Raw genomic sequence first — 26,688 nt, forward strand, 5'->3', positions numbered from 1 at the left:
GGGCGGCCGCGCTGCATGGGGGCGGGGGCCGGCCGCCATGGAGGGGGTGCTGTACAAGTGGACCAACTACCTGAGTGGTGAGTTGCGACCGGTTCTCAGCCTCTGCGCCGGGCGGGCTTCCCTGGCGGGACGGGTGCCGTCATCTTCTTTTATGTGTGTGTGTATGTATATTTTTTTATATAAGTCTATATATGTGTATTTGCTGAGTCGGGATCAGCGCTGCCCCCCTGACCCAGCTGTGCACCCTGGTTTTCCAGCTGCGCTGCCACATTGTCACCCTCCGGCGCTGGAGGAGGCGGTGTCTCACCCACTCGTGGGTGCCAGCGCTCTTCTGGAGCGTCCCTTGCCCTCCCTGGGGCTGTGGGTTTGGAGTTCGGGGTTATTTTGGATGCGTTGGGTCGTACTCGCTGCCGGATTTCCCTGTTCTGTGCGCCCCCGTGAAACTTTTATTGCTTTTGTTGAGTCGCTTCAGGGAGTTGGGGGAATCCCAGACCTGGGAGGAAAAGGTCCAGTCGCACTTGGGGGATTTGGGTGAAAATGCATTAAAAACAAAAAAAGGAAAAAAAGGAAGAAAGAAAAAAATAAAATAAAGGGACTGTCCGGCTAGTGCTAGGCCCAGATTTTAATTTTTTGGGTATTCCCGTGCAGTGGGACGCTTGACTTTCCGTAGCAGACTGGAAGCAGCCATGTGTGGCTGGGGTTTCCTCAGCTGAGGTTAAAGGTGGTGGGGTCAGAAACGCTGCGGAGGGGGTGAGGGTCCGGTGCCACCCGTGTTCTGTGGGGTGTCCGCCGCCAGAGACGTTGGAGTCGGGAGTAGCTTGTGATTTGGGGTGGGTGGATGGCGTCTTGCCTGGTGCAGACCTCTCTGTGGTTTGTTGAAACAGTTTGGAAACCTCGTGGTCAGAGAAGAATAACCACGACCTTGACATTGCCAGGTGCAAGTTTTGCTCGGTGGTGTATGTAAGAGGGCTGCCTTCTTGCCTGAATTTTTTTTCCAGAGAGGCTGGAACAGCTGCACCTCCCTGCTTAGTTGGGAAAGTGTAGGAAGTCAAAATTAAACAAAGAAAAAGCTGAAGCGCAAGCAAGTGATGAATTTATGTGGCAGAGGGGTGGTGGTGGGGGAGTGGTGTATGAGGCTGGATTTATTGGTGTGCTGGAAGATTGCTGCGGCTTTTCCCCTTTAGGCAATAGGTGTTCTGAGGGGGGAATCAAAAATGGTCAGGTTTCAGTGAATAGGCATGGATTTATTTTATTTTTTTATTGTTATTGTTATTTGTGAGTGCTGTTGAATTATGGAGTGTGTGGCAGTAGGAGCAGCCATGCTTAGCTTTGCCATTTGGATTGCAGAACTCGGGCAGCGCTATTAATCCTTTCCCCATAATAAAAACGTCCATGGTTCAGTCAATCTAAAGTTTTATGTGTTTGTTTTTCTTTGCATCGCTTAGATGCTGGGGTGTATGTGGAACCCTTGTGCTTGCTTCCGTGCTGTGAGATCCGGGGAGTGAGCATCTGTGGGAACCAGTGTGTGTGTGTAGATGAGTGACTGGCATTTGGCATTCTAGTATTTGTGCCTGAGTGTGCATGTGGTAGGATCAGCTGGACTTGTCTTCTGTTTTGATGGTAAGATGAAGACTAAGAACCTGAAATATTACAGTTTCATCAAAATTTTTTTTTTTTTTTTTGGCTAGCCACGTTTATATGCATTTTCAACCAAATGACCCTTCATGGGGAAGGATGATGCTTTGCAAACCTTGGTCTAAGTGAATGCAGGCTGAAGGAATCGCTCTTCCTTGAATGCTTGAAATCTGCCCTAGCTGAAAACTGTATGAATTGCTTTTCTCAACAGAGAGAAAATCTGTGATGGAGGGTTGAAGCATCTTTCTGATTTCTTTGCTGAAACTTGACTCTGCTACTAAGTATGGTGGTCAAGGTCACTCCATGCCTCTTCTTAGGCTGTAGAAGGCCTGTCTGGTGTGTGTTTGGGAACAGTAAATTTGCTGTTCTGCAAGCTAACTAGGCTTACGTGTGCATAAAATGAAGACTTCCTGCCCTGAAGCCATTAAGTTATAAGTTTATGCGATGATGCAAAAAAAATATTGTGCTGGAATGTGGCATTTATCGTAGCAGTAGCAGGGAGCTAGGGAGTGAGGGACAAGAAAGCCTCCTTTGGGGGATTAAGGGAAGCAAGAGGGTTCAACAGGTCATCCAGAACAGTATTTCTGACAGTGTTCTGCTTTTCCCCTTGCTCAAGGTTAATTACATTGGTGCTGTGTGGTGTAAACTATTGCATGCAAAAAGTTGGGGAAAAGGTGTGTCATCTTTTGCGTGTCAGTGTATGCCTGTGTTACTAATACAATGCTGATGTAAACATACACAGCAGGTATCTTACGCCCTTTCCTCCTCGTAGTGAGGAACACACCTTTGTTTCGTACAGCCGGAAAGGAGATAAGACATTCACCAAAGAACAACCTTAGAACTGTAGAAAAGGAGAACTGCTTTCCCTTCTTGCTGTGAGAGAGGAGCTGATGGAGTTTGTTGGTAATTGAGTCTTTTCTGGTAATTTTGGTCTTATAACGTCTTCTGTCATCACCGTCGTGAGAGGTCAAGTCCACATCAAGCTGTATCCCCCCGGCCCTTGGGCAGGGAGCTAGGTCTGTGTTGCAAATTACAGAGTTATTGACAGCAAGAACATTTCAGAAGTAGGAAACAAGTTTGGCTTTCTGCAGGCAAAGGTCAGAAAGCACAGCACGATTGCCAGCAACTGAAAGACAAATTAGCTTGCCTTACTGCTCAAACAAGTTATCTTGTTTTAGAATAAATGCACTTGTTTGCTTTACATAGATTACGATAATTAAATCAGCATTACTTGGTTTCTGCTTGGAGATAGGGTTTTTCCTCTGGTATTAATCCTGTGCTGATGTTATGGTTTCTACATGCAGGGGTTCCAGTGCTGCCTTTGAAATCTCTGAGTTTTGAGAACTGAGATTTTAAGAGTTTTTCTCTCCCCTAATGCAATGGCCACCAGATAGTGATTTCTCGATGTGATAGTTTTGTTAAGTTCAAGGGAAGTGTGGCAACTTTGGATCAGATATGCATGCACACAGATCTGTGAAAATCCACTTGGGATCTTGTGTTTGCAGTATGTGTGTCCTGAAATTGCTGTTGTCTGTGCTTCCCGTACTAAATTGGTTAAAACCTTAAGGGAACAGGGAATTTTGCAAGGAGAATTATCGCTGATGTATAAAGCATGATAGCGCTCTTTCACTTGGGCAAATATATGATGCCTCTGCAAACTTCAAATTATTAATCCTCAAAACCCAGAGCTGGGTGACTTAAATCGTGCAGGCGTGTAAATTGGCCTCAGCTGAGTCTACAGCCTAAGAGTGTAACCTGATCTTAAAAAATTCCTAGATTTCATCATTTGCCAAAACTTTCTATCTAGTGTTAGCATTGCTTGGTAAAGGTTGTGGAGGGTAGGGGTGGGCTTGTAGCATGGCTAAAGGGAGCGTAACTCGTATTTCAATACTGCTTATTGTAGTAAGCAGTTGGGGTGATAAAAGCATCACCCTATACCTTCCCTATAGGTTGTCGGTCTGTTGTGCTGCTGCTGCCTGTGGTCCTGGCTGAGCATGAAGCATTCTGGCATGGACGGCATCCAAGCCGAATCCTGGCTGCAGTGCTGTGGCGGGACTGTGCTCAAACCCGGGGGGATGCTGCTTGCAGGGTAGAGAAAGGAGGGAGCGGAGGTGAACTGTGCCTGAAGGCTGCTCTGTGCTGTTTGGAAACTGTCTCCCACAGGACTCTCCAACTGAACTCAAGCTGCAATTCACGCTCCTTGTTTAAGCATACCTTCTGATTAATAACAAAAATTTCTTTAGTCTTTGGAGATTACCTTGTAAAAATAATCTGCGCTTTTGATTTCTCATTAGGCTTGTAGAATGAGTCAGATACCGTTTACCCATAAGGAAACAGAGCGTGGAGTTGGGGAATACCTTTCTTCAGTGGGGTGTGTGTGTAAAAGCTCAGCACTTTCAGTTGGTTTTTCTGCTGAAATTCAATTCAGTTCAGATCTTCATTGTAAAGCATGTCTTATCTGGGATCACTGGCCACAGGCAGGATTGCTGCTGACTCTGGAAGAGGTGGTATGTATCAGCTCTTGGCTTAGGGATTAAAGGCAGCTTCGTCATTAGAAAGAAAAATGCTGACTGCCTCCACTGACTTGCCTGGTATTCTCTGTATGCTCCGTGCAATGGCTTTGATCGCTTTTCTTCACAAAGCTAAGCTTTTCCTGGTATTTAAATATTCACTTCCTTAATTGTGCTGAGTAACTCTAGCCCTAACTAATTCATCTTCCTTGAGGCACGACACCCTTGCATTCATGCAGTCACTAGGGACGCTGCATCATACCCCATGCCTCTCTTATTGTGGTGCTCTGAATTCTTTTCAGTTTATCCTGAGACGCCAAGAGCCAACACCAAGCAGTAAATTTCAGCTTTCACATAAAACTTTAAATTACTTGTCTCTAATGATTCAGAATTCCTTAACAAACTTGGGGGGAGAGCTCAAGAAAATGTGAAAGAGGATTAGCTTTTATAGCTTGAATCCGGATGCGCATGATACTGCTTAGAGTGAGTCTTTGTTTTGGCAGTTTAATGTAAGAAATCTGACCTTTTAGGATGGGAGACACATAGACTTCCAGTTGATATCAAGCTCTGGAAATAAGGTCCTCTGTTTCCAGAGATGAAGTAATTGAAAACTTCACACTTAGATAAACATTTGGTTCTAAAAAGCTTGTGTTTATCATTTTTTCCCCTTCTTTTTGGCCTCTGGGTATATTCCAAATTCTGATTGTATAAAATGAGAAGTCTGGCTTTTGAGGAGGTGGACGTAGACAGCTGAGGTTTCTATTGCCTTCAGGACAACGGTCTGCCCAGTATTGCTGACTGTAGCTGCTCTCAGAGACCAGATGTTGGTTTAGATGGACAACCGAGTCTCACCCAGTCCTAGCTACACTTCTCACCCAGGATGCTTCAGGGACTAGTTTCTTCATTCTCTTTGGATTTTGCATAATTACGTCTGTGTGGTTTGACCTTTCTCATCTCTCTCTTCCCTCCCCCCTCTTTTTCTTCACGCAGCGATCTTGCTTTTGTCGTACCTTTTTGGAATTGAGTAATGTGCTCGCAGCAGCAAAGTTTGATGAGGCTGCAGGAATGGAAATCGGTGTCCCCTCTCTCCTCTGCAGGTGTTAGAGCAATGCTGCAGAGCCCACGCGGTGCAGCGTTCCCTGCCAGGTATGCTGCAGTACCGGTGCCTCTTCATTCAGTCCTTCTGCACCGAAATAAGTGAGTGATGTTGGGGAATGGCTGGGTAGGACAGAAGTGAAAGGTGTGGCGGAATGATGGTGAAGAGATACCACCTTCTGTGTTTACATACATTCATTGCCTTGGTTCAGTCTGGTGTGATAACCACCCCAGAGGTCAGAGAGAGGAGCTGTGAGTTTGGTGGGGCTGGGAAGTGTCAACAGAGGAGGGAAACTCCCAGAAGCTTTGAATGACTTGAATTAGTGTGTCTGAGCAGTGGCCTGGATTATTGAACATTTGCCTCCATCACTCGCCATGATCCTCTCTCTGCCCTTCATCCTTTCACTGTGTCCTCTCCAAAAATGCCTGACGGCGACTGGTACATCCCACTCTCTGTGCCGTGGATGGCCACTGGCATAAAGTCATTTGCAAACAAACCCAGTTGCCCTGTGATGGCAGGATGCTATTTTAATGCTGCTAGCACCGCACTCACAGTTACGATTGAAATAAGAGTGGATTTTATGGGAGCGAAAAATCATTTGGGAGAGGATCACTGTGTTAAAGCCAGTTCCAGCTTTGCTTGCTTCACTTGAACCTCTAGTGTCCCTCAAACAAGTGCTTTAAAAAGTGATACCATTGTTGAAGTGCTAAATCTGTTAACTTCATTACATTTAGGGGTTTTTGGTATTGATTCCCGCTGTTAATATGCGCATAATCAGACTAAAATTGCAGTATGGGCATTTCTAGAAGCTGCTCTGTAGGTGAGAGGATAATAGCTCAGAGGAGAGGCATGAATTGTCACGCACTCTTGTCTGCCTTTCTGCTGTCCCTCATGGAGACAGACTGGATTTTTATCCTGTCACATTGTTTTGCTACAGAGTTAAGGCTGCAAAATGTGCTTTAGTGCCTGGGATTGCCCTTCCCAAAGTACTGGGTAGCCTTAGGAAGCTGTGTGGAGAAAGCAGGCAGCAGTTTTGGGTGCAGATTGCTTATGTCAAGATAACCCTTTAACTCTATTACTTCTCTTTGTTGTATGAGAGAAAAAAAGGGTCAAAGTTTCAAGTTTGGTGTGTGATACTCTTTTGCTAAATGCTCTTCCTGACTAGAAACCTGGTGGTGGCTGGCAGTGTGACACACGCGGCCGTGTGAATTGAACCTCGTCACGCAATCAGTTGTTAGGAACTGGACTGTAAGATTTGATGTGGGTGCCCAACAGTTGAGCTTGCAAGCGCTTTGGGGTCTTGAAAATGAGTGTTTCATCCATTTGCGACATGGAAATTTCCATAGCCTTATTTCCCCAGGGAAATCCTCGTCCCTCAGACGTTAGCACATTAAGACCAGCAGTGGTCCTTCTGGGCTGATATGAAAGGTTTGTGTTGTGTAGGTGAGGAAACACAGGCAGCCCAGTGCAGAAGTCCGGGTTTTTTTTGGCATGGTCCATGGCAGCTCAGCAGTCTTCTTTCTAAGCTGGAAGTAAGATCTCTTGACTTAGTCCTGTGTTTTGGCTGTTAGGTGCATCCCCTAACTGGAAAATACGACTTCCCTTGTAACTGGGAGGCAGGTGTTTGGGGGTCACAGTTGCACGAGGGGAAGGTGCTATCTTCTGGCCAACAGCTGCTACGTGGACAACCCAGGAGCAGGCTGGGTTTTAGTAAAGGTGTGAACCTCATAGCATTCATAGACTTACAGCAGCACTGGCAACTGGGGAAGGACATATATTGGATTTTCTTTTGCTTTCTGCAAGACACCAGCACTGCCTTGGTCCTATTTGAGCTGAGTTTTATGCAGCTCTCCTCCAGCTCTCAGTCGTTGACACGGCACTGGGTAGAAGCTGTGGTCTTTCTGCCCTTGGGCACTGGGAGGTAAACTGGTAGGTGACGGTATGGTGAACACACGGCGCAGCTTACTTTGCTCAGGTGGAAAGATGGATATTGGTTGTTTTTTGCTGTGAGATGTCTCTGATTATCAGAGCAGTCACTCTGGGGACTCTCTTGCAACCCCACACGGAAAAGCAGGGATCTGCCCCTGCTTTGCCGCTGGGCTGTGGGCTGTGGCCGAGACTTGGGTTGTGCCCGCGATATTAGCAGTAGGGATGTGATGAAGGCTTCAATTCCTCCTATTAGGCGCACGGTGAAGTAACATGGAAATTTCAGAATAATCTCCCATCCGCACTTAAAATCTGAATTAAGGTCAAAAAAGTCCAAGGACTGTCTATTGCATAAGTTTTTTAGAAAGACTTACCTTGAAGCTCAAGAAATTAATAAGTACAAAGCATTACATAATTCTAGTGGAAAGTAAGCAATAATAAAAACCTGTGTGTCTGGCCTTTGTGCTTTTTGGAAATGCAACTGGAACTGGCATCTCTTAATTGCAGCTTGTTTTCCAGGTCATCAGTTTGACTTCTTGAGTATGTAATTCTCCCAGATGCTTTGGCTTTGTGGATGTCTGACATGATCTACATGTCTTCAAATGTTTTTTTTTTTTTTCCTTCAGGCTTGGCACTTTGGAACAAATGCTGTCTGGAGTCTGAGTTGTGTAACATTAAAGTTTGAATTATATCCAAATTTCAAGTGTGTTATCAAGAAATGTCAAGTTTGCTCAGTGATAGCTGCATTCAGACTTCCTGAAGTGTAACGAGGGAAGTAGGCAGATCTTTCAGCCTGTGGAAACTTCTGGAAAAATGCTGAATCCTTAGCAGGCAGAGACTGCTTAAATATCTGTTTCTGTAGTGGACAATATCAGATTTTCCAGGTACTGCAGGTACTAACTTCAAGTTTCACACAGGAGTGCAATATGTATTAAGACCTTAACCAGTGTCTGTGAAGTTGTCTGCAATCTCTTCACTTTCTTCTGTGGCTGAGACCTTAAGCTAATACTCACTTCTGTTATGCTTTGCATTTTATTGTCTTTTATATATATAGATATATATATCTGTCTTTCCCCAGCAAGGTCAATTTTTACTGTTAATGGCTCTGTGCCTCTAAAATGAACTGTGGAAGTAGGAGCTATGTTTTGTCCTGCCTGTGCACCACCGGTATAAATGGGCTTAGTAAATTCTTCTTCAAAGTTGTGTTAGTGCTGGCACCAGTAAGACCTGGAAAGATTCAGCTTTAACTTTATATATCAGGTGAAGTCTGAATGCTCAGTTCCAAAAATTGCAATATTTCTAGGATAGTTTATGGGGAGAGAATAAAACTGAATAACCCAAGACTTGTGTTCATGGAAGTGTCTTAAGTGTCTTTTTGCTGCCTTTTTTTTTGTTGTGTTTTTTTTTTTTCCTTCTGCTCTTTGCTTGTCTGCAAATGTGGAGCTCCTGTAATTGAAGATTGTATTCCTGTTGCAATGCCCATGATTTGTCAGCCATATGCTATTTTTAGCTGGTTGTTTAGGATAACCTTCCCATGGCTGCTGACTCAGTGTCAGTGAGTACCAGGTGGTTAGTGCATCTTCTGACAAAACCTTGCTGTGTTTTTTTTTTTTAATTGGATTCCTTCGACAAAAATGTATTTTTACTAGTGTAACAATTCTGTTCTGAAAATATATGCTGTCCTAGTTAAAAATTGCCCATCATAGTCTTTTTAATACATATCTAATAAAGAAGAGTTAGGTTCTGCAAAGGAAGGCAGATAATTGCTGCTTGCCCCTCAAAAAAAACAAAAACAAAAACCCAGAACCAAAAAACTCAACCAAACAAAATCTTCAACGAAATATATTGACTCATAACGTATTTTTAACCAGCCTCCAAAGTGATGGAGGCAGAGTGCTTTGTATGTTGGCTAATTGATTGCACTGCCTTTGATTGATGGGATGCAATTTGGTTGAGCATCAGCTGCAGTTGTAAGCTGTAGGACCATGGCTGAAATGATTCATGTGCAGCAGCAGCAGGATCTCCAGACTGAATTAGAGGCTTGTATTGATTGTGGCGCTGTGCATTATTTAAAGGATTGGTTCTGTGCCATTGAGTTTCTGAAGCAATTAACTGCTTCTCTCTGCTGAACAATCACCTCCTTTTTTCATGAGTTCCTCCATATCAATAGTGACTTTTAGGATAGTTTCTTTATTTTGGTGGCAAGACAAATAAAAATCACTGTTGCTGTTTTCTTTTTTTTTTTTTTAATTCTCATTCCTGTGATTTTTTTTTTTCCCCTTCATATAAAATAAAGAAGTATTGAGACTACTTTGGCATTCATAATGTTTTTATATGCTTCTAGGAAATAACGGAAGAGTTCTGGAAGAGTGTGAAAAAGGATTTATGCTTAATTTGTTTCCTAGCCACCCCCAAGGTTCAGCAATCTATAGATCAGGTTGGGCCGGATGCCGTGGTATTGCTTGTTTGGAAAAAAAACCAACCAAACAAAAAACCCCAAACCATACTCCTACTGTTAGCCTGTGGCTTTAGGGCTTTCTAACCTTCAGCTGAGTTGGGCTTGGCTTCGGCAGTAGCCGAAGGAACCGGTCCCTAGCTGGTAAGGAGCAGTCATTCCTCCAACGTGATATCAGTGCAAGCCCAGCCTGGGCTCCGGCAGGGCTGTGCTGGTTGGCAGAGCCCCAGTGCAGGGGACAGCAGAAGTGAGGCCCTTCCGTAAAAACGCGTAGGAGCCATGTGGCCCACAACGTTTTGCCAAAGTGTTTTTTCTCAGAGATGGTTTGCTGGCGCAGTGTGGAACCTTCGGTATCTCGCTCCGTTGGTCCTGGCCAGGGAAGCTTGTTGCAGCTCAGTAATAAAAGCTGCTTTACGCCAGTGACGTTGCTGCCTCATTTCTTCTTAAGTTAATGAGCTTCTAGTTTTTAATTACATATAAATGACGGCTGTCATGTCTTGTTTGTTTATATCTTTTCATACTGCGGTATTACTTTCATAAGAAGAAAACAAAAGGGGTAATTTACTTCTGAAGTTGGGCAGCAGGGTGGGCAAAAGTGTACCCAGAACTATTTGGTTTGGTCTAGCCTGGCGTTTTGGTTTCTCTGGGAAGGTATCCAGAAGTGCAAGTCATTAATTCGAGACTACTTTTTATGTGGGCAGCAAAGGAGTTTCAAGAGCTATTGAGAACTGCTTCATTGAAAGATGGTGTTCAGAAATCACCACATCCGCCTCTGTCCCCTTCTTCCCTTGGTTTTTAGGAGTTTCTTGCCCATTGCTTTTAAAGGCAATTTGGCTAGCCCTTCCTGCAAGGGAGGCAGACATGTAAGCCAAGACAGCTGGGGTGCCTTTTGGAACGAGTAAAGAGGTGGGTTGAGGAGTGATGGAAGGAGTTGAGGGGTGGTGGACTGAAAAGGTAGGTGATTTTGGAAGAGAGAGTGAGTCAGTGATGCTGTGTTAGCAAAACTACTGAAGATCACATACGGCATATCAGGAACATACCGCTGTGGTCCAGCTACCTGCAGAAAGGACATGTAGCTGCCAGCAAGCAGAGGTTGTGGTGTACGACATCCAGAACTGTCCACAAATCTTACTACTTCAATGGGTTTAATTTTCCTGGGGGGACTAAGAGTCTTTGGGGTCTTATTTGCAGTGAGTTCTGAATGAGAGAGCTGGTGGAATTGCTGGGAGAGAAGTAACTGAGAGTTGCAGTTTTGTTTTTCAGGCTGGCAGCCTCGATGGTTTCTTCTTTGTGGTGGCATCCTCTCCTATTATGACTCTCAGGAAGATGCCTGGAAGGGTTGTAAGGGAAGCATCCAAATGGCCGTGTGTGAAATTCAAGGTAACGAAGCTACAGTAACGCTCAGCTGCACAAAGTTTGTCCAGTAACGTTGCATTTAAGATGAGATTTCAGGTCACAAGAGCTATTTGGTGTCTTGATTTCTTTGGTATGTTTTTGTAGTAACTCGGTAACTGGATCTATATGCCAGTTTTTCTTCTATAGTATTTTGAAAATGTTGAGAGAGCTGCAAGCCTCAAATATAATGGGTATTCTACATGCTGGTGGGTCACTGCTTTTCATGAGCTGTGGTGGAAGATCACACAGCTTCAAATGACTCTTCATAGGCACGAAGCTGAAGCTAGAAATAGGAATAATAAACTAAACTACTAGGTCTTCTTACTCATGTTGGATTACTTGCCACATCTTTGACGTTGAGGGCAGGAAACCTGAAAGAGAGACTTGCCCGAACAGGATGCCCTTTCCACAAAGATTCCCAGATGATACTGTACTGGTCATAAAACTGCCTTTCATAGCCTTTTGTCCCACAGCTGTACGCCTGTGTGTCCTGTCTATTCCACAACTCGGGAGAGAAGTTTTAAAATGGCTGTAGAGAAGTTTGGGGCTGTAGATTCCTCCTCTTTTATTACTGTTTGACCTGCCACCTAACATATCTGTTGGGGTATTTGGTTGGGAAGGGCTGAGGGACCGCTCTGAAATATATATTGCTTCCAGTTCATCCTGCAGATAACACACGAATGGACCTGATCATCCCAGGGGAACAATACTTCTATCTGAAGGCAAGAAATGCAGTTGAAAGGCAAAAGTGGCTGGTTGCACTAGGAACTGCCAAAGCCTGTCTGACCGACAGCAGGACACAGAAGGAAAAAGGCAAGAACACCCTTTTGCTGTCACATGCTGTTTGCTTTTTATTTCTCCATCCGTACCCTAGTAGATGTACACACAAAGATGACAAAATCCGTACCTGAACTCTGTGTCCAACCTGGGCTTCAGGTCTTTGGTGCTGCTAAAAGCCAAGCCATGTGGGAACTCCAGCTAGAAATCTCAGGTGTTAACTCTCGGTGCAGCGATTTGAAAACTTTGGCTTTTCCTTAAAATATACTATGTATAAATCATTTGAGAACCATATGCTGATGGGTTCTGTAAGTACGAGGAGTGAGTAGCTCCTGGCTACGGATCACTGGGATGCAGACTGTGCATGAAGTTAAGACCCCCACCTTGTGCAACTATCTTAGCATGATGAGCCAGCCTCTCATACCAGTGGCTCTTGAGCTTTGGAGTTCCTCACACATTTTCCTTTCATCTTCTAACTGGGTGGTCTTGTGCACTTCAAGAGTCTCTTGGCAATGAAAATAAAGGTTTGTAGTTGGTTTTAAATGTGCATACTAGTATTTGGAAACTGAAATCCTATCGTGGTCAGGCTATGAAATTAATTGACTTACATCTTTGTTTTCACCAACAATCTCTTTCACCCCAGTGAAAACCGCTCTTACTTACAAGTGTGGTGTTATTCCTGAGTCAGTGTGGGACCTCATGCCTTAACCTTGCATAACTTCAACACAATGACTATGCAGAAGGTGGAGAAAACAGCAAATTGTTGTTAATATATCAGTGATCCTGAACAAATGAAGGGGGGGTAGGCGTTTCCTTTCCCTGAGGTGAGGAATCACTTTTCCTCTTAGCCTTATGTGCGTCTTCGCCAGGCTTTGCATCTGTCATACAAACTGAGTCAAAAATGAGCAGAAGATGCTACTGTAGGGTCCTGCACAACGTGGAGATCTGATGCGCAGTGCCTAGAAGCAGAACAAAGTTATATCTGTAAACTGACATACAGTAGCACAGGGTGAAAAGCTACTGATGTATTTACAGAACTAAACTATGTTAGTCTTACCAACAGATTAATTTATTTTGTAATTCTGGGACTCTAATGTCAGAAAATTACTTCTGAAAAATCTCAGATTGACTGTTGGTCCTATCTGGATTAGTCTGCTCGGTTTCGCATCTCTAGTACGAGAAACATATGGACATACTGGAGTGAGTCCAGCAAAGGGCCACTGAGATGATTAAAGGAAATATCTGACGGGAGAGCATAAAAAAGATGGAGCCAGACTTTCCTCAGTGAATGGACAAGAGGAAATGGGCATAAATTTAAATACAAGCAGCTCCACTGAGACATAAGCAAAAATGTTTCTATTGCGAGGAAGAGGAAATACTGGAATAGGTTGCACAGGGAGGTTATGGAGTCTCCGTCCTTGGCAGTGTTCAAAACCTAAATAGTCGTGGCCCTGAGCAACCTGCTTTGTCTGACCCTGCTTTGAACAGGGGAGTAGGACTAGCTGATCTCTAGAGGTCCCTTCTACCCTCCACCATTCTGTGATTCACAGATATATATTAACTTAATCCCTTTGTGTCTTTTCCCTCCAGTGTTTTCTACCCAGAACCCTGATCTTTTAATTCACAGTGTAACTGTTTGCACCTTAAACTACTTAGTGGAAAAAAAAATAAATATTTTGGGGCTTCATCCTATTTAAAAGGCCTATTAAGGTCAAGTGCTGTATATTTGCTTTTTCTCTGTGCCTTAAATCTAGGAACACACTGTTCCCATCTATGATGGCAAATAATGAAACAGTATTGTACCTGTCGGAAGCATAATTTATGGTCAATTCAGCTTATCTTTTTGAGTTGATAGAAAATGTTTTGAAATGAGAAAGTATTGATTGAATTAGATTGGATAATACTATTTCAGCAACTTTCCAAAATTGTATATTGCAAGACGGATACAATAAATTTAACTCTTCTTTTGTTTCACTTTTAGAGTTCACTGAAAACACAGAAGCCTTGAAGACTAAAATGTCTGAACTTAGACTGTACTGTAACCTCCTTGTTCAACAAGTGCATAAAACGAAGGAAGCCAGCATGTCTGGCGTGTCGGAACCAGAGGTAGAGCTCTGTTTTTGGTGTAGACCAACTCTCTGAAGTCTTGAGCATTGTGAATTCTTCTGGTTAGCCAGTGTAGTATTCACTCACAGTTACTTAGTATTGCACCTTCCCTCTGCAGAGAACCTGTGGGAAATAATGTACCCACACAACAGTTCTTGTTTAAATACTGTATTGTTGCAAATAGCTTTCCCTGTGTTGGGGTAGCAAGTAGTAAGAAGAGATATATCTGTGATCTAGATAATAACATCTCTGTAGGTGATCGTGTGTATATAGTGGATCAAAAAAGCATAAGATTTTTTATAAAAAGATAACATGCAAGAAGTGCACATTTGTCTGCCCCTGAGTCATTAATATCCTGCTCACTTCTGTTCTCAACCAAAACCCTTAAAAGGTCAAGAGACAACGCAGACCACAGAAAACCAAAATTGCTAGAAAAAACTGCCCGATTAACCTCACTTAGGTTAAAGTTTCAAACCTTGCAAATCTTCCTGACCAAAGAAGCCTCATTCAAGAAGGGTCTCCTAATGACAGTGATCTGCCTCTTGCTTTGGGAGAGAAACCTGTGAAGAGGGATGCGTGTCACTTGCTAGAGAAACTGGTGTGGAGTTCCAGGATGCCTCCCACTGGAGAGATAGGTCCTCAAGTGCAGGGCAGGCAGGCAAAACACCTGAAGGTTAATCATCTGTACGTCCAAACCATCTCTGTAAAGACACCTGATAAACTGTTTATGGTGGATTAACAGACAGTGCAGAAGAATGATGTAGTGTGTAAATGACTAAAAGGCACTGTTAGAACTTGCAGCTCACAGGTTTTGACAACAAACAAGTAATGCGATGTTTATCCAGCTCATAGTTCATGCTTCTGGGTGAAAACTCGCTTTCCCTGATCTTAGCGCTATTTAACAGGAAAGATATATTGCTAAAAGCATTTCAGCATCAATAACTGCACTTTGCAGAGATAGAGTATTGTGGCCATGTGATACTTCATTCTGCCTGTTTTTTCAATTGCAGTAATTTTTTGTTCATGGGATTTTGGAAGTTACTATCTGCAGATCATTCTGTATCTGTTTAATTTGTTTCCTTTTTTGTTTCTCCTGTCAGTGTTGTCTTCTGGAATGCCGTTGTTGAATACATCAAGGCTTAGTATTTAATAAATTTTTAATACCAGAGATAAGTAACTAAGGGGCATTGCTTTTAAAATGTAAGCATGCTGAGCTTATTGTAGTGAGAAGCTGACCAGTGGTAATGCTGTGAGGGGGCGTAGCCCCAGTAATATGTGATGCCAATTCTCTGAGCAGCTGACACATTGCATTTTAATTCATGTTAAACAGAAGTCATGACTGTAGCAGTTGTGGGCTTTGTAAACATTAGTTGCTTCAAGTTGATCTTCTGTGGGTGAGCCCATGTCTTCCAATTGATTTCTTCCCACAGGGCGGGATTGATATGGGAGCTCTGTTAAAATCAACCTGTGACACCTTCCTGAAGACTCTTGAAGAATGTATGCAGATTGCAAATACTGCCTTCACTTCTGAATTATTGCATCAGACCCCGCCTGGATCCCCGCATTTAGCAGTTCTCAGAACGAACAAGGTAAGTGGCCAGTGTCCTTTTCTCTCAGTCTTGGCATGGATGGTAAAGGCGCCCTTTTGTAGAAGTAGGGAATGCATTTTTACCCATATTATAGCTAGTAGTCCTCCACTGGACATACTCTGCTATTTCTTGTGCTTTGCAAGTGAGGTAGGGCCATTTTCCAATAAGCAGTGACCGATCTCTTAACTTCTAATGGTAGGTGAAACTTCTTAAGCATTAACTTTCAGGGCCTGATTGAGCTGCAGACGGCGGTGTTTCAAAATACCCTGACTGTATGGCAAGGCGGTTCGTTGTGGCAGCTCACAGCAATTATTACTCTTGTAAGCTACTGCAGCACTGGATCTGGGGTAATACGCTAACAGGAGCTGATGAGCTTACCTTTCTAATGACCAGGGCACTTTCTTGAATCCTGGACCCACAGCTATGTACGCAAAACTGGAGCCTCTCTAGCAAACAGCAGATTAAGGTGTATGTAGGAGGGTAGATGCATCGCTGCATCTGGGAAGTGAGATTACTTCACCATACCGTTCGTGGTATCTAGCCTCACGTTTCTTCTGTTTTTTCATAAGTTTTCTTAAGTAAAGAAGACATAATTGCAGAGAAGACTCACTGCCTTGTTTCTTTTCCCTGTGCTGTATGGCATCTCACTTGGCACCTGCTAGCTAGCTTCTGAAAGCAGTCTCCTGGTTTTCTTATTTTTTTCCCGCCATTATTTTAATGATGTAATAATGTAGCACCTTTTTTCGTGTTTGTCTGTATACTGCTTCCAGGTCAGAAAGTTAGTGAGTGTATGCTTAGCTTTTCAGCTTTTTTGCCGACTCCGGCCTGAGTTTAATAAAATGTGAAGTTTGAGAAGCATGATACAGTCTTCTTGCTTTAAACAATATTCCTCCTCTCCATTTATCTTACAGATAAAGCACTCTGTCTTGTCCAGTCACACCTCAACAGAAAGGTATAATGAAAGTCTTTACTGTCAATCTCTTTCTAATGTGTTTTTGGTAGTGTCTGTTCTTTCCATATTTTTACTCTGATATTACTAGTGCTGGATGCCACAGAATTGTATTACTCTGAGCTGTGTACTTGGAAGCAGGTGCAACAAAAGTTAGCTGGCTCATGCCACTTCATGTCTCTTCTTTATCAGCCCTTTCCCTTTTATTTTTCTCCACCATCCACTTGCTGACTTACTGGTCAGTCACCAGCCAGCTCTCACCCACTTCAGCGCTCTTTACTCCGTCTTAGGTTCCACTCCAGAAGCTCATAAAATTGTTGATGGAGAGCAGGCTATGATTTGTGGAGTAGGTGCCAAAGTTATATATATTTTAAAGTACTAATGAGAGGATATTCTTTCAGTTACAGTACTTGCCTGTGATTTTCTTTTTTTTTGTAATCAGTTGTATTTTTTTGATTATGTCTGTTTTTAATAAAGGTCATTGTAAATATATTCAAACTCTGCAAACTGAGGTTCAGTCATTAATCCTACTTGCTGCAAAGAGCAGCCTGATTCCTTTTATTATTTTAGTCAAGTTCTTTTGCTAAGAACAGCCTGTGACAGCCTATAATTTCTGTCAACTATTTTTCTGTTACTGTTATTTGTGTGTTTTCACAGGAAGAAGCTTACCAAGCAATGTTTTATACACTAACTATTATTCTTTCCCTTTCTTCAGGCAGATGGAATTGAACCCCTGTGAAAATGGCTCTGTAAAAGCAGAAATTAACCATCAAGAGCAAACCCTTATTAAAAGTCTGGAATGTTTAAACCTAGCAACAAATGAGCGGAGCAGTGATGTTCCTGTTGAAGACCACATAGGAGAGGATTTGGAAGGTAAATATATGCACTGTATTTTATCCAGGATCGTTACAGTTTAAGTGTAAATGGAGGGAGATGTAGAGTGCTGATACCTTGCTTCCCATGAGGGGGAATGTCAGTGTATTTTAGTCTGATATCTGCCCTTTGTAAGTCTTCTCAGCAAGAAGAGAAGTAAGTCTTCTCAACAAGCTCCTGCCCTTGTTGATAGCTAACTTGGGACTGAATGGGGAAGGAAATTAAAAATTCTTTTTTGGACAAGTGGAGGCTCCTCTAGATGCTGATTGACGTGCGTAACAATACAGCCTGGCAGAGCTTGAGCACCGCTTGCGCTGTGGACTGACACGTTATTCCCAGAGGCCCTCCGCTGGGAATGCCGGCACCTCTGCTAGTATGTAGGGCTGCACTGTCAGAAGGGGGGCATTGAAGCTTTGTGTGGCTGTCTCGGAGTGGTTGACCTTGTAGTTGCTCTTGATCGCTCTGACAAATCTTTATGGAAAATTAACCCCTTTTCTGCAGCTAAAAGTATACTAGAAAGCACCTTATTTCTTCCATTACCTTACCAATCCCACGAAACTGAGATTTGTGTGTGATTTTAGTAAAACACTGTTGAACTAATTCAGTATAAAATTCCATCCAACATAACAACTATATTGTAAAGGGCAGCTGAACTTCATTTGGATAAGTCTATACAAGTAACGTATGATTTCTGCTCGTCCTATTGAATGGACTGTATTGTTCTTGAACAGTAGCTTTCTCTGCCTGGCTGTTATGCTGAAACATACATATGCAGCCAGTGAATCGGCTGAAGTTTTTAAGCCCAGGTTAATGAATATGGTTATTTTGCTCTTACATGGGTTCTCTTTGGAGTTTTTCCCATGTCTGTAACTGGTGTTGTGTAGTGTGGTAAGTCCCTGCAGAATAACATGCGTGTATTACCATTTAGCATAATACCTCAAGAATACAGTTTGACAGGAAGTCAAACTAATTCAAGTCAGGGTGTTGGTATCATTTAGCTACTGAAGGTGATCCTGTGCAAAAAAAGAGAGAAGCCTACTCCCTGGTGGGGACGCACATCTGAGTTGCAGATTTTTGCTGGCAGTACGGGGTGGAGTAGGATGTGCGTTGCCATCCGTATGGGATGTCCTGAGCCAGCCAGTCTGGGGCTCTGTCTTGCCCATGGCTGGTTTTGGGTGCTCCCTGTGAGCCCCGGAGCTCTGCCCTGTCTCAGATACTCTTCCTTCCCTCTCCCCTTTATTAAGAGCAGTCAATCTTTAAAAACACTCAAGCATTTATGTCCCATAAGAAATTTGTGTTTGTCATTTAGGGCTTATAGTGTTTGAGTTTGAAGTTTCAGAGGACTCCAGGCTTTATGCATGGCACCCGTGTGGAGTCACCGTGGACTCAGGCTGTTTCTCTGCTCACTGACCCATGTGTCTTGGTGAAGGACAGATCAGTGACATCCCTCAAACTCTACATCCTTAGCAGAGTCACTTTGCTTGTGAATGAGGCACAGTCAGTGATAGCTGAGGCCATTTTCTTCTGCCCTGAGGAGAAGGGCTGAAGTCTCGTTGCTGTTACCAGGTGCGAGTTGTTCTTTTCTCACCCTGCACCAGGATTATTCAGTGGTTCTGCAAGTAACGGGGAAAGCAACAAGTTTGTTTTCAGACTTCAGTTGGAGGAAGTGAGTTCCTTGCAGCTTGATCCCTTCAGCCAGAAGCTCAGTTCTGCTTCAGGTCTATAAATCCTCAGTGGCCTTTGAAAGTATTCTTTTCCTGGAGAGACAGGTTCCCTGGGAAATCTTGGATGCTAGTTTGACAGTGTGGCAGCAAGATGTGCTGTAGCCATGGCTTTTACACTGCAGATGCTGTGAATATGTAATTTTTGCTTCTTGACTTGTTCTCTGCAGTTGTCCATGAGGTCAGAAGGTCTTGCCATGCATGGGATGTGACCCATATGTGGGTGTCTAAGACTTTGACTTCCTTCGGAGGTGCTCATGTAATGCTCTGTTTATATGAAACAGATGCACTTGACACTGAAGAAGAAATAAAATAGACTACAGGGGGGAAGAGGCAACTGGTTCTTCTGGGAAACTTTAAAGATACTCATAGAAATAGTGGAGAATGTAGCAGCCTTTTGATATCATAGCAGTACCCATCTGAGCTGCCAGTTTACTTGCTTATCAGAAGGAGCAAACAAGTCACTATTATTATTTTGCTTTTGTAAATGCACTGTGCCACTTTATCAGCACTGGGAAAGTTACAGCCATGTCAGAAGTAATCTTTCTTTCAAGGAGCTGAGTCTACTCCCTCCCAATCGCTTCTTCAACGCTCTTCTGTAGTAAGGCTGTCCTCGCTGAGGATGCGTGGGCTCACCTGCATTGGAGCCTGCTGCTTGGTCTGTATGGTTTAAAGAAATGGTGAGGGGACTGGGTGAAAGGTGGTCTGAGCACCTGACAGCAGGGGAACTGTGGTGAGGGTCATGGTACTGGCAGGGAAAGCTTTTAAACTTGCATGATCCAGATATCCAAGTGCCTTCCTTCAAATAGAAGATGTCTTGGAATAACAATATGGGGGTGTGGCTGTTTTCTTTTTCTATTTTTGTTTTTCTTATGTTTCCTCTAAATGTAAGACATTAAAGAAGATGGAGAGAACAAGCTGCAAGCCGTAGAAAGCTTTGGTGCCCACAAGTTGCTGCAATCGGAAATGAATTCTTTAAGTGGATTGGCCCTGTGTGAGGAAGACAGAAATGAAAATGATTCTCCTACCTTCTTCAGTGTCATGAGCAATAGGTAGTACATGTTGCAGATGTAAATTACAAGGATTATTGAAACTTTAAGCCTTTAATTGACTCATTTTTAAGACTGTTCTGTCTGTAAAGCTGTATTTGCTGAGATTATTTAACAAGACTGCATACAGCACAGTAAATGAAGAAGATATCCTTTGTAGAATTGTCTGTACAGAGTGGAGTGGGAGGTTTTTTTCCTTGGTTATAATTACAGGCCTTGCTTGCACACCAGCAAGTGTGTATTTTCTGCAGTCATTTATTTTCCCCTGGTGAAACAAAAGCTATTTTGGTGGTTCCATGTCTATATATTTCACCTCTATGCAAGTAAATTAGGCATGAAATGTCATTTTGCCTTTAGAAGTGGCACGAAAGGAGTTGTTAAGGTAACAATCTTCTCTGCTTGTCCTGGACACCAGGTTCAGTGATATTGAACTTCGGGAGGAGGAGGGCATACCAACAGAAGAGTTTCTGGAGTCCTGTTATGCAATTGTGCCCGTTCTGGGTAAGCAGCTCACTCTTTTCATCCTGGGGGTGCATCTGACTGCTTTTGACTGCTGCCAGCTGTGAGAAAAGGTGGAGCAGTTGGTTTGGAGAATTCGTTTCTTCACTTAAGTGATATAGTAGAAATAGTTGCTATCGGCAGAATCAATTTGACTGGTACCACAAGATGTTTCTTACTCTTGCCGTTGTAGAGAATCGGCTCTCATTTGGATGGGAGCCATGTATAAGCTGTCTGGAAATGTATGGGTATATCTGGAACAGCAGTTTCTTGCTCTCAAAAGAACGGTGTGGAATGCCTTGTGTATCTCGTACTGCTGACAGCATGCCATCAGCTGTCCTAGCTATTACTGGTATTTGATTTTTCCCAAGACTTCTATCTCCAGCTAGTGCAGCCCCCCACCTGCTTGGCCCCTGAATCTACCAGCAGATGGGAGGACCCCGTAAGCATGCGCCCTTTTGAAGATAGGTCGGTGTATTTTAACGCTTGTACCAACTGCGATGGGTTGGTTCTACACCAAAGACAGACTTTGGTTTACGTCATTCATTTAGTATTCTCCTGCCGTTTAGAAGGATTGTTAAGAGAGTAAATGATTTTAATTGTTACTAAGACATGAGGACTGGAAAAAGATTTAATTTTAAAATATGGCCTTTTTTTTTATTCTAGACAAGCTGGGACCAACTGTGTTTGCTCCTGTTAAAATGGATTTTGTAGGTAACATCAAGGTAACAGCTTATTTCTAACACTGATTTTTTTTTTTTTTAAACAAAATATCTATTTTAGGTACTAAAGCTCAAGAATCTTTGTGGTAGGAGTCAATACTGGAAGGCTATTTAATAGTTTATGTTACCGTCTGTCAGATCAGAATGCTGAAATGCCCCTAATTCTGTTCTTACAGTACATGCAGTGTTTAATAAATCCAGCTGTTGTGCACAAACTTATAAAATACTTGATTGACTGCCAAGTAAAACATCTGTTACATCTAATAAGTATGACTGATCCTGAGCTGAATAGGTCGTAAGTCATAATGTGATGGTATCAATATTGACTTTTAGACTGTAAAACAAACTGGGGAGGTGGGGGCGGGGAAACCCTTTCCTCAAAAAACTACCAGCAAATTAGTGCGTTAAGAAGGAACTTCACAGCAGGTTGGGGCAGACCCTGCAGCTTCGGTTCTCATTCTGACAGTCCTTCCAGTTCCAAGTCTGAAAACATTTGAAGTGCTACTTGTGAGACAAGATGTATTCATAGTTGAGACTCTTCATAGCTTTTCTTTCAAGAAAAAAAAAAGAAAAGCCAAACATATCTGCTGAGTGTATGATAAGGAACATTGCATACATTTGGACTTGTTTGGTGCAAAGTAAAGCAGATATGCACTTATCTTGCTGGAGGTAGCTGTTGCTAGTGAAAGACTGAAAATAGCAAGAGGGAAGAATGCTATTTAAAAAAAAAATTGAATATTTATTGTCAAGTGATAGGCAGCTGCTCCTTTAACATAGAAGATGACTCTGTTTAACTGCCTCATTTTCCCTTTTATTTTTGTGAAGAGTTGTGTATAACAAACTTCAGAATGAGTGAAAAGCTTAACCATGCCAATGACTGCAAAGCGTAATTGAGAATTTGCAGCTTAACAGTTGTCAGAAGGTGATCTTGCTTGTACTTGAAGCTTGAAGTAAATGGGACTTTGCTCAAAGAGCAGATTGAGTTAACTCCTTTCCACGGGTGTGGAAGATGTCATGTGAACCTAAAGCATTTTGTCAGACAGAAAATGGTAGGGTCCATGTAAATCTTTGACTGAGGGGCTTTTTTTGGGGGGGGGGGCTTTAGCCAGATGGCTAGCCAGATGTGTCTGGGGTTGTGCCCTGGGAAGGTGTGCCCAGCGTGGCAGGGCAGCTGTGCCGTGGCGATCTGTGGTCTCCCTTTGCAAGGAAGAGTCCTGGTAAATAGGTGGTATTTGTAGGACAGGCCACGGTTTGGTCTTAAAAGCCTAAAGCTTTGCCTCTTCTTTTTCCTCCAGAAAATAAACCAGAAATTTATAACCAACAAAGAAGAGTTTGATACCCTTCAGAAGATAGTGCTCCATGAAGTGAACGCCGGTGTAGCACAAGTTAGAAACTCTGCTACAGAGGCTCTCCTGTGGCTGAAAAGGTATCGGCCTCGTATCTACTTACACTGTGAAATGCTAAGGTGGAATGAGGGGCTTTTCACCAGTGCAAGCTTAGGTTCATGGAGCAAAACTTTTGGCAGGCTCCATCAATCCAAACTGGCTAGGTTCAAGATTAATGTGTTGTCTGTGGTTCTATCACCATAACTTTGCCAAAAGGCCTGAAAAAGTGATTGCAGGCAACCTTTTTTTCCCATGAAATTGAAGTTACAGTAAGTGACACATGCTGCTGGGCCAGAACATCAAGCAGGTGATTTCAGGCTGCAGCAGAAATGTTTTAGCAAAGTGTTTTCCTTTGGGCTAGGAGAGAGGCTGGAGGAGGTGGCTGCAGTTTTTTTTATTCACATTGAAAATGGCACCTTAATTCTGAGTTTTATTGCACCTTAATTCTGAGTTTTATTGCACTTCTGAGTTGTATTGCAACTTTGGGGGCTTTTTTATGCTTTGGGTTACTTTATTATAAACATGGTTTCTTTTTATTTCATGGGTTCATCCTGACAGAGGTTTAAAGTTCTTGAAAGGGTTTTTGACAGAAGTGAAGAATGGGGAAAAGAATATCCAAACAGCTCTGAGTAAGTGCCAGTTGCTTTTTTCTTTTTCTGCTTCTGAATTTACATACTTGGCTATTTTCCTCCTTGATTAGAACCTGTGTTTTCTTTTCTTCAGTGACTAACGATGCAAGTGATCTCCAAGACATAACTTTTCTGACAATCGCAGGTTTTGAAAATGGCTGATTCAGGCAGATTACTAGATAACCGGTCAATGTGGATTTAATAGCAGATAAAGATTTGTTTAATTGGCATACTTTTGGCAGGGGAGACAGTCATATCTTAGTGAAAAAGTGCTTTGTCTCATTCCATTTTTTCTACGGGTTTGCAGCGAGAGTGCTCCCAAATTTATAGTTGCTGTTCCTTGTGAGACTGGTCATCACTCTTTGAAATCACCTCTTTGCCAGTATGGCTGTGAATTGCTTGTATCAGTTAGAAGGGACTTTGTAACAGGAAAAAAAAAAAAAGGAATTTTTTTTCCAAGTACACAATTTCTGGTGCTTACCGAGTCAGGCTAGCGCCTACAGCAAGTATAAACCAAAATACAAACCCCTCTTAGACTTGACTTGGTTATTTCTGGGTAAGATCCTCTATACGACTGCAGTCTAATGTTAAGATAATCCTTTAAAACAGCTTTAAAAAGGGTTGGTTTTTTTAAAAGCTTTTTTTTTTTTTTTTCTTAGCTTCTTTTAAACAGCTAAGCAGTTGTCCTATAGGATTAGTAAAAAGGACTACTCCACTGAAGTACGTAAGCAGCTCTTGGAAGTGGGGCTGTAAATACACTGTTACCAGATGCGGATGTTAAAACCACAGAAAGTCAAGGCACTTATTTGACCTTCTGAGTCTGAAGGCTTCAGCACTGAATTACTTCTTGAATTGCACTGTGTCTGCAGCAGAGCCATGCTGCTGGGTTTTTCTCACTTCTTCCTTTTCTCCCCTGAAAAACTCTTCCATATCTGTGCCACCAGTGCGGCTTTGGTTTATAGTTACAGCTTCTTATTTAGGAGTTACTGGGCTATTTGAATCTCAAGTAAAGATGGGGTATATGTTCTCCTTCCACAACCTCAGATGTCAAGCTAATGAAATGAAAATAAAAAATGGAATATCCATCAGTTCTTATGATCTTCTGAGGAATAAACAGCATTCTAACGGGATTTATCTTTACTTGGGATTTAAATCTAAGCAAACTTTTCAACTTCTGGTGTTTTTAATGTCCACTGTATTTGCTGGTAAGTCAGAGAATAGACTTGTCGGTCCTGTTTGCTTACACAATAGTCTTTTTCTCCTTATTTCGTTGCTCTTACTACTGTATACTTTTCTCATAGATTCTCACTTATACTGTAAAGATAGAAAAGCCACATTCCCCAGTCATTAGACTGATAGATGAGGAGTACAGCAAAACTTGTGGCTGTGTTTTACTGACTTTTTGCACTCCTCCAATAATAACAGTCTGCAGTCTTTTGAGCAAATATCCTAAAGCAGCAAAATGTAGAGGTTCTCTTTCTTCAAGGTGAACAGCTCAGGCAAAGTATAATACAACGGCAGATACTTTAAAATTTAACTGAAGGATATGAAATGACAACAGTGGCAAACCAAGACTGGGAAAATACGGCTCAGAGATGTTTGGCTTTGTATATAGAAAACTTTGTATATGAAAGTGGAGCCATCTAGGAACATAACAAGGGCCTTCATCAAAGGCTACACTCAGGGGCACTCACAATAGAGATCCTGAGGATTATTTTAATAAGGGCCCGGTGCTTTGTGTTCCAGTGACCCTCAAGACTTGACCCTCAGATGTAAAGAGAGAGTTCTTGGTTAATGCCTGAGCTAACCACCTCGACTGAGGCTGGCTAACCATCAGGTTGCAGGATTGTTTCACCCCATATAGTATTTTCTCAGACTTGCACTGAACTGGGGACTAGATAGCAGAAGCGTTAGTGTTGAAGCACAGCTAGTCAAATAAAAATTACATTTGCCTTACTGTCTGTTAGAATACTTACTTGCCGTGGATGAGTTGAAGGAGATTTGACAGCAGAGCTGAGACCCTGATGCAGAAATTCCAAATCTGTCATCTCCTTTCAGTCATAACTTTGGTGCTCAGAAACAGCCATTATTTCCATCCAGTGGCAAAAATATATCCTTAAATAGTATTTTGCAAGCTCTAAGTTCTCTTTGCGATGCAAACTTAAAACTGCCATACATCTATCTCTTGAATGATTTTTGGGGTTTTTTCCTTCCTTTAAGACAATGCTTATGGAAAGACATTACGGCAGCACCACGGTTGGGTTGTCCGCGGGGTCTTTGCGGTAAGTTTTTATCTTGGTTGCTGACAGAGCTGGGGGTCTTGTTAACGTGATCTTATGTTGCGTGTAATTAATATACCATGTTAAAATTGTAAGCATTAAAACGAATAGATTCCCTTGTCAGACTGTATTTTCTGGGTGAGGACTGAGGCTATCGCTGAATTCAGTATTGGGCTTCCAGGGTGGAACCTGCTTTCTGGAGCCAAACCAGACGGCTCATGCTTGCATGCACATTTTTTTTTCATTATGTGTTTTTCAGCACAGTCTCACAGTGCTATTAAATGAAGAATAAGGGGTTTAGGTTGTTTTTTTTGAGGATTGATCTGTCTTTGGATGTGAGCATTCAAGACGGGTTAGCGCAGAACGCGTCAAGTAGTTGAAGTAGAATATATTGGCCAGAGGAAATGGTTTATTTTTGGCCAGTCTAGCAGCTCCCCCTCGTGTCTGTCACTGGAAATTATCACTGAAATCAGAAAAGGAAAAAGAAGGGCATCATCCAGGCAATCATGACAGAGCTTTTGACTGGGAGAAACAGAAACGTTGGGGAAAGCTTTCTAAAGGCTGTTTTGAGGATGGGACTTCACTGTTGAAGTGTGTGACACTGGGTTGGGAGCTCCCCTAACAAACTGTACTTTATTTAGGGTTTGTATTTGATTCACTTCCTAAAAATCATACCTCTCTGAACATGTCTTAAACGGGGGATCTACACAGAGATAATATATATATATTAGCCTCCTTGTCAGTTAAAAATCTTAACATGTGCGCATATGCACAAATACATTAAAGCTATGCAATCTGTGCGTGAAGATGGATGTCTTAGAAGTTTTTCATGGCTTTAGTTTGGTTTCTTTTCCTGTTCTATTTTGCAAATCTAAAAGCTTTGGTTCCTCTCTCAGTTAGCTTTAAGGGCAGCTCCAACGTACGAAGACTTTGTGGCAGCTCTGTCTGTAGAGGAGTGTGATCCTCAGGAAGAAACATTTTACAAAGGAATGCAGAGGGACCTCAACATTTACTTACCAGCCATGGAAAAGCAGCTAAATATCTTGGACACTCTCTATGAAGTACATGGTTTGGAGTCAGATGAGGTGGTATGA

At 42.6% G+C, this 26,688-nt stretch overlaps 1 protein-coding gene across 1 annotated transcript; it reads left to right on the forward strand.

Annotated features, from left to right (window-relative positions):
- Nucleotides 1–6: 6 nt before the first annotated feature.
- PLEKHA8 (pleckstrin homology domain containing, family A (phosphoinositide binding specific) member 8) lies at nt 7–26,688 on the forward strand. The gene is made up of 14 exons (XM_009888913.1): nt 7–77; nt 10,886–11,002; nt 11,675–11,830; nt 13,776–13,900; nt 15,331–15,489; nt 16,401–16,441; nt 17,154–17,311; nt 19,925–20,084; nt 20,497–20,582; nt 21,246–21,304; nt 22,597–22,727; nt 23,245–23,315; nt 25,536–25,597; nt 26,491–26,688. Exons 1-14 carry the CDS (start codon nt 38–40, stop codon nt 26,686–26,688), a joined length of 1,563 nt encoding a protein of 520 aa, XP_009887215.1. The 5' UTR covers nt 7–37.

The sequence above is a fragment of the Charadrius vociferus genome, unplaced genomic scaffold, assembly GCF_000708025.1.
Source record: "Charadrius vociferus isolate BGI_N301 unplaced genomic scaffold, ASM70802v2 scaffold217, whole genome shotgun sequence".
In the NCBI taxonomy this organism is placed as follows: Eukaryota; Metazoa; Chordata; class Aves; order Charadriiformes; family Charadriidae; genus Charadrius; species Charadrius vociferus.

Excerpts from the sequence above, each read along its gene's own strand:
- PLEKHA8 (XM_009888913.1), top strand. The coding sequence starts at position 38 with ATGGAGGGGGTGCTGTACAAGTGGACCAACTACCTGAGTG. Across the intron at positions 11,003-11,674 it reads GGCCGTGTGTGAAATTCAAG|TTCATCCTGCAGATAACACA; the intron begins GTAACGAAGCTA and ends TATTGCTTCCAG. Across the intron at positions 16,442-17,153 it reads AGTCACACCTCAACAGAAAG|GCAGATGGAATTGAACCCCT; the intron begins GTATAATGAAAG and ends CCCTTTCTTCAG.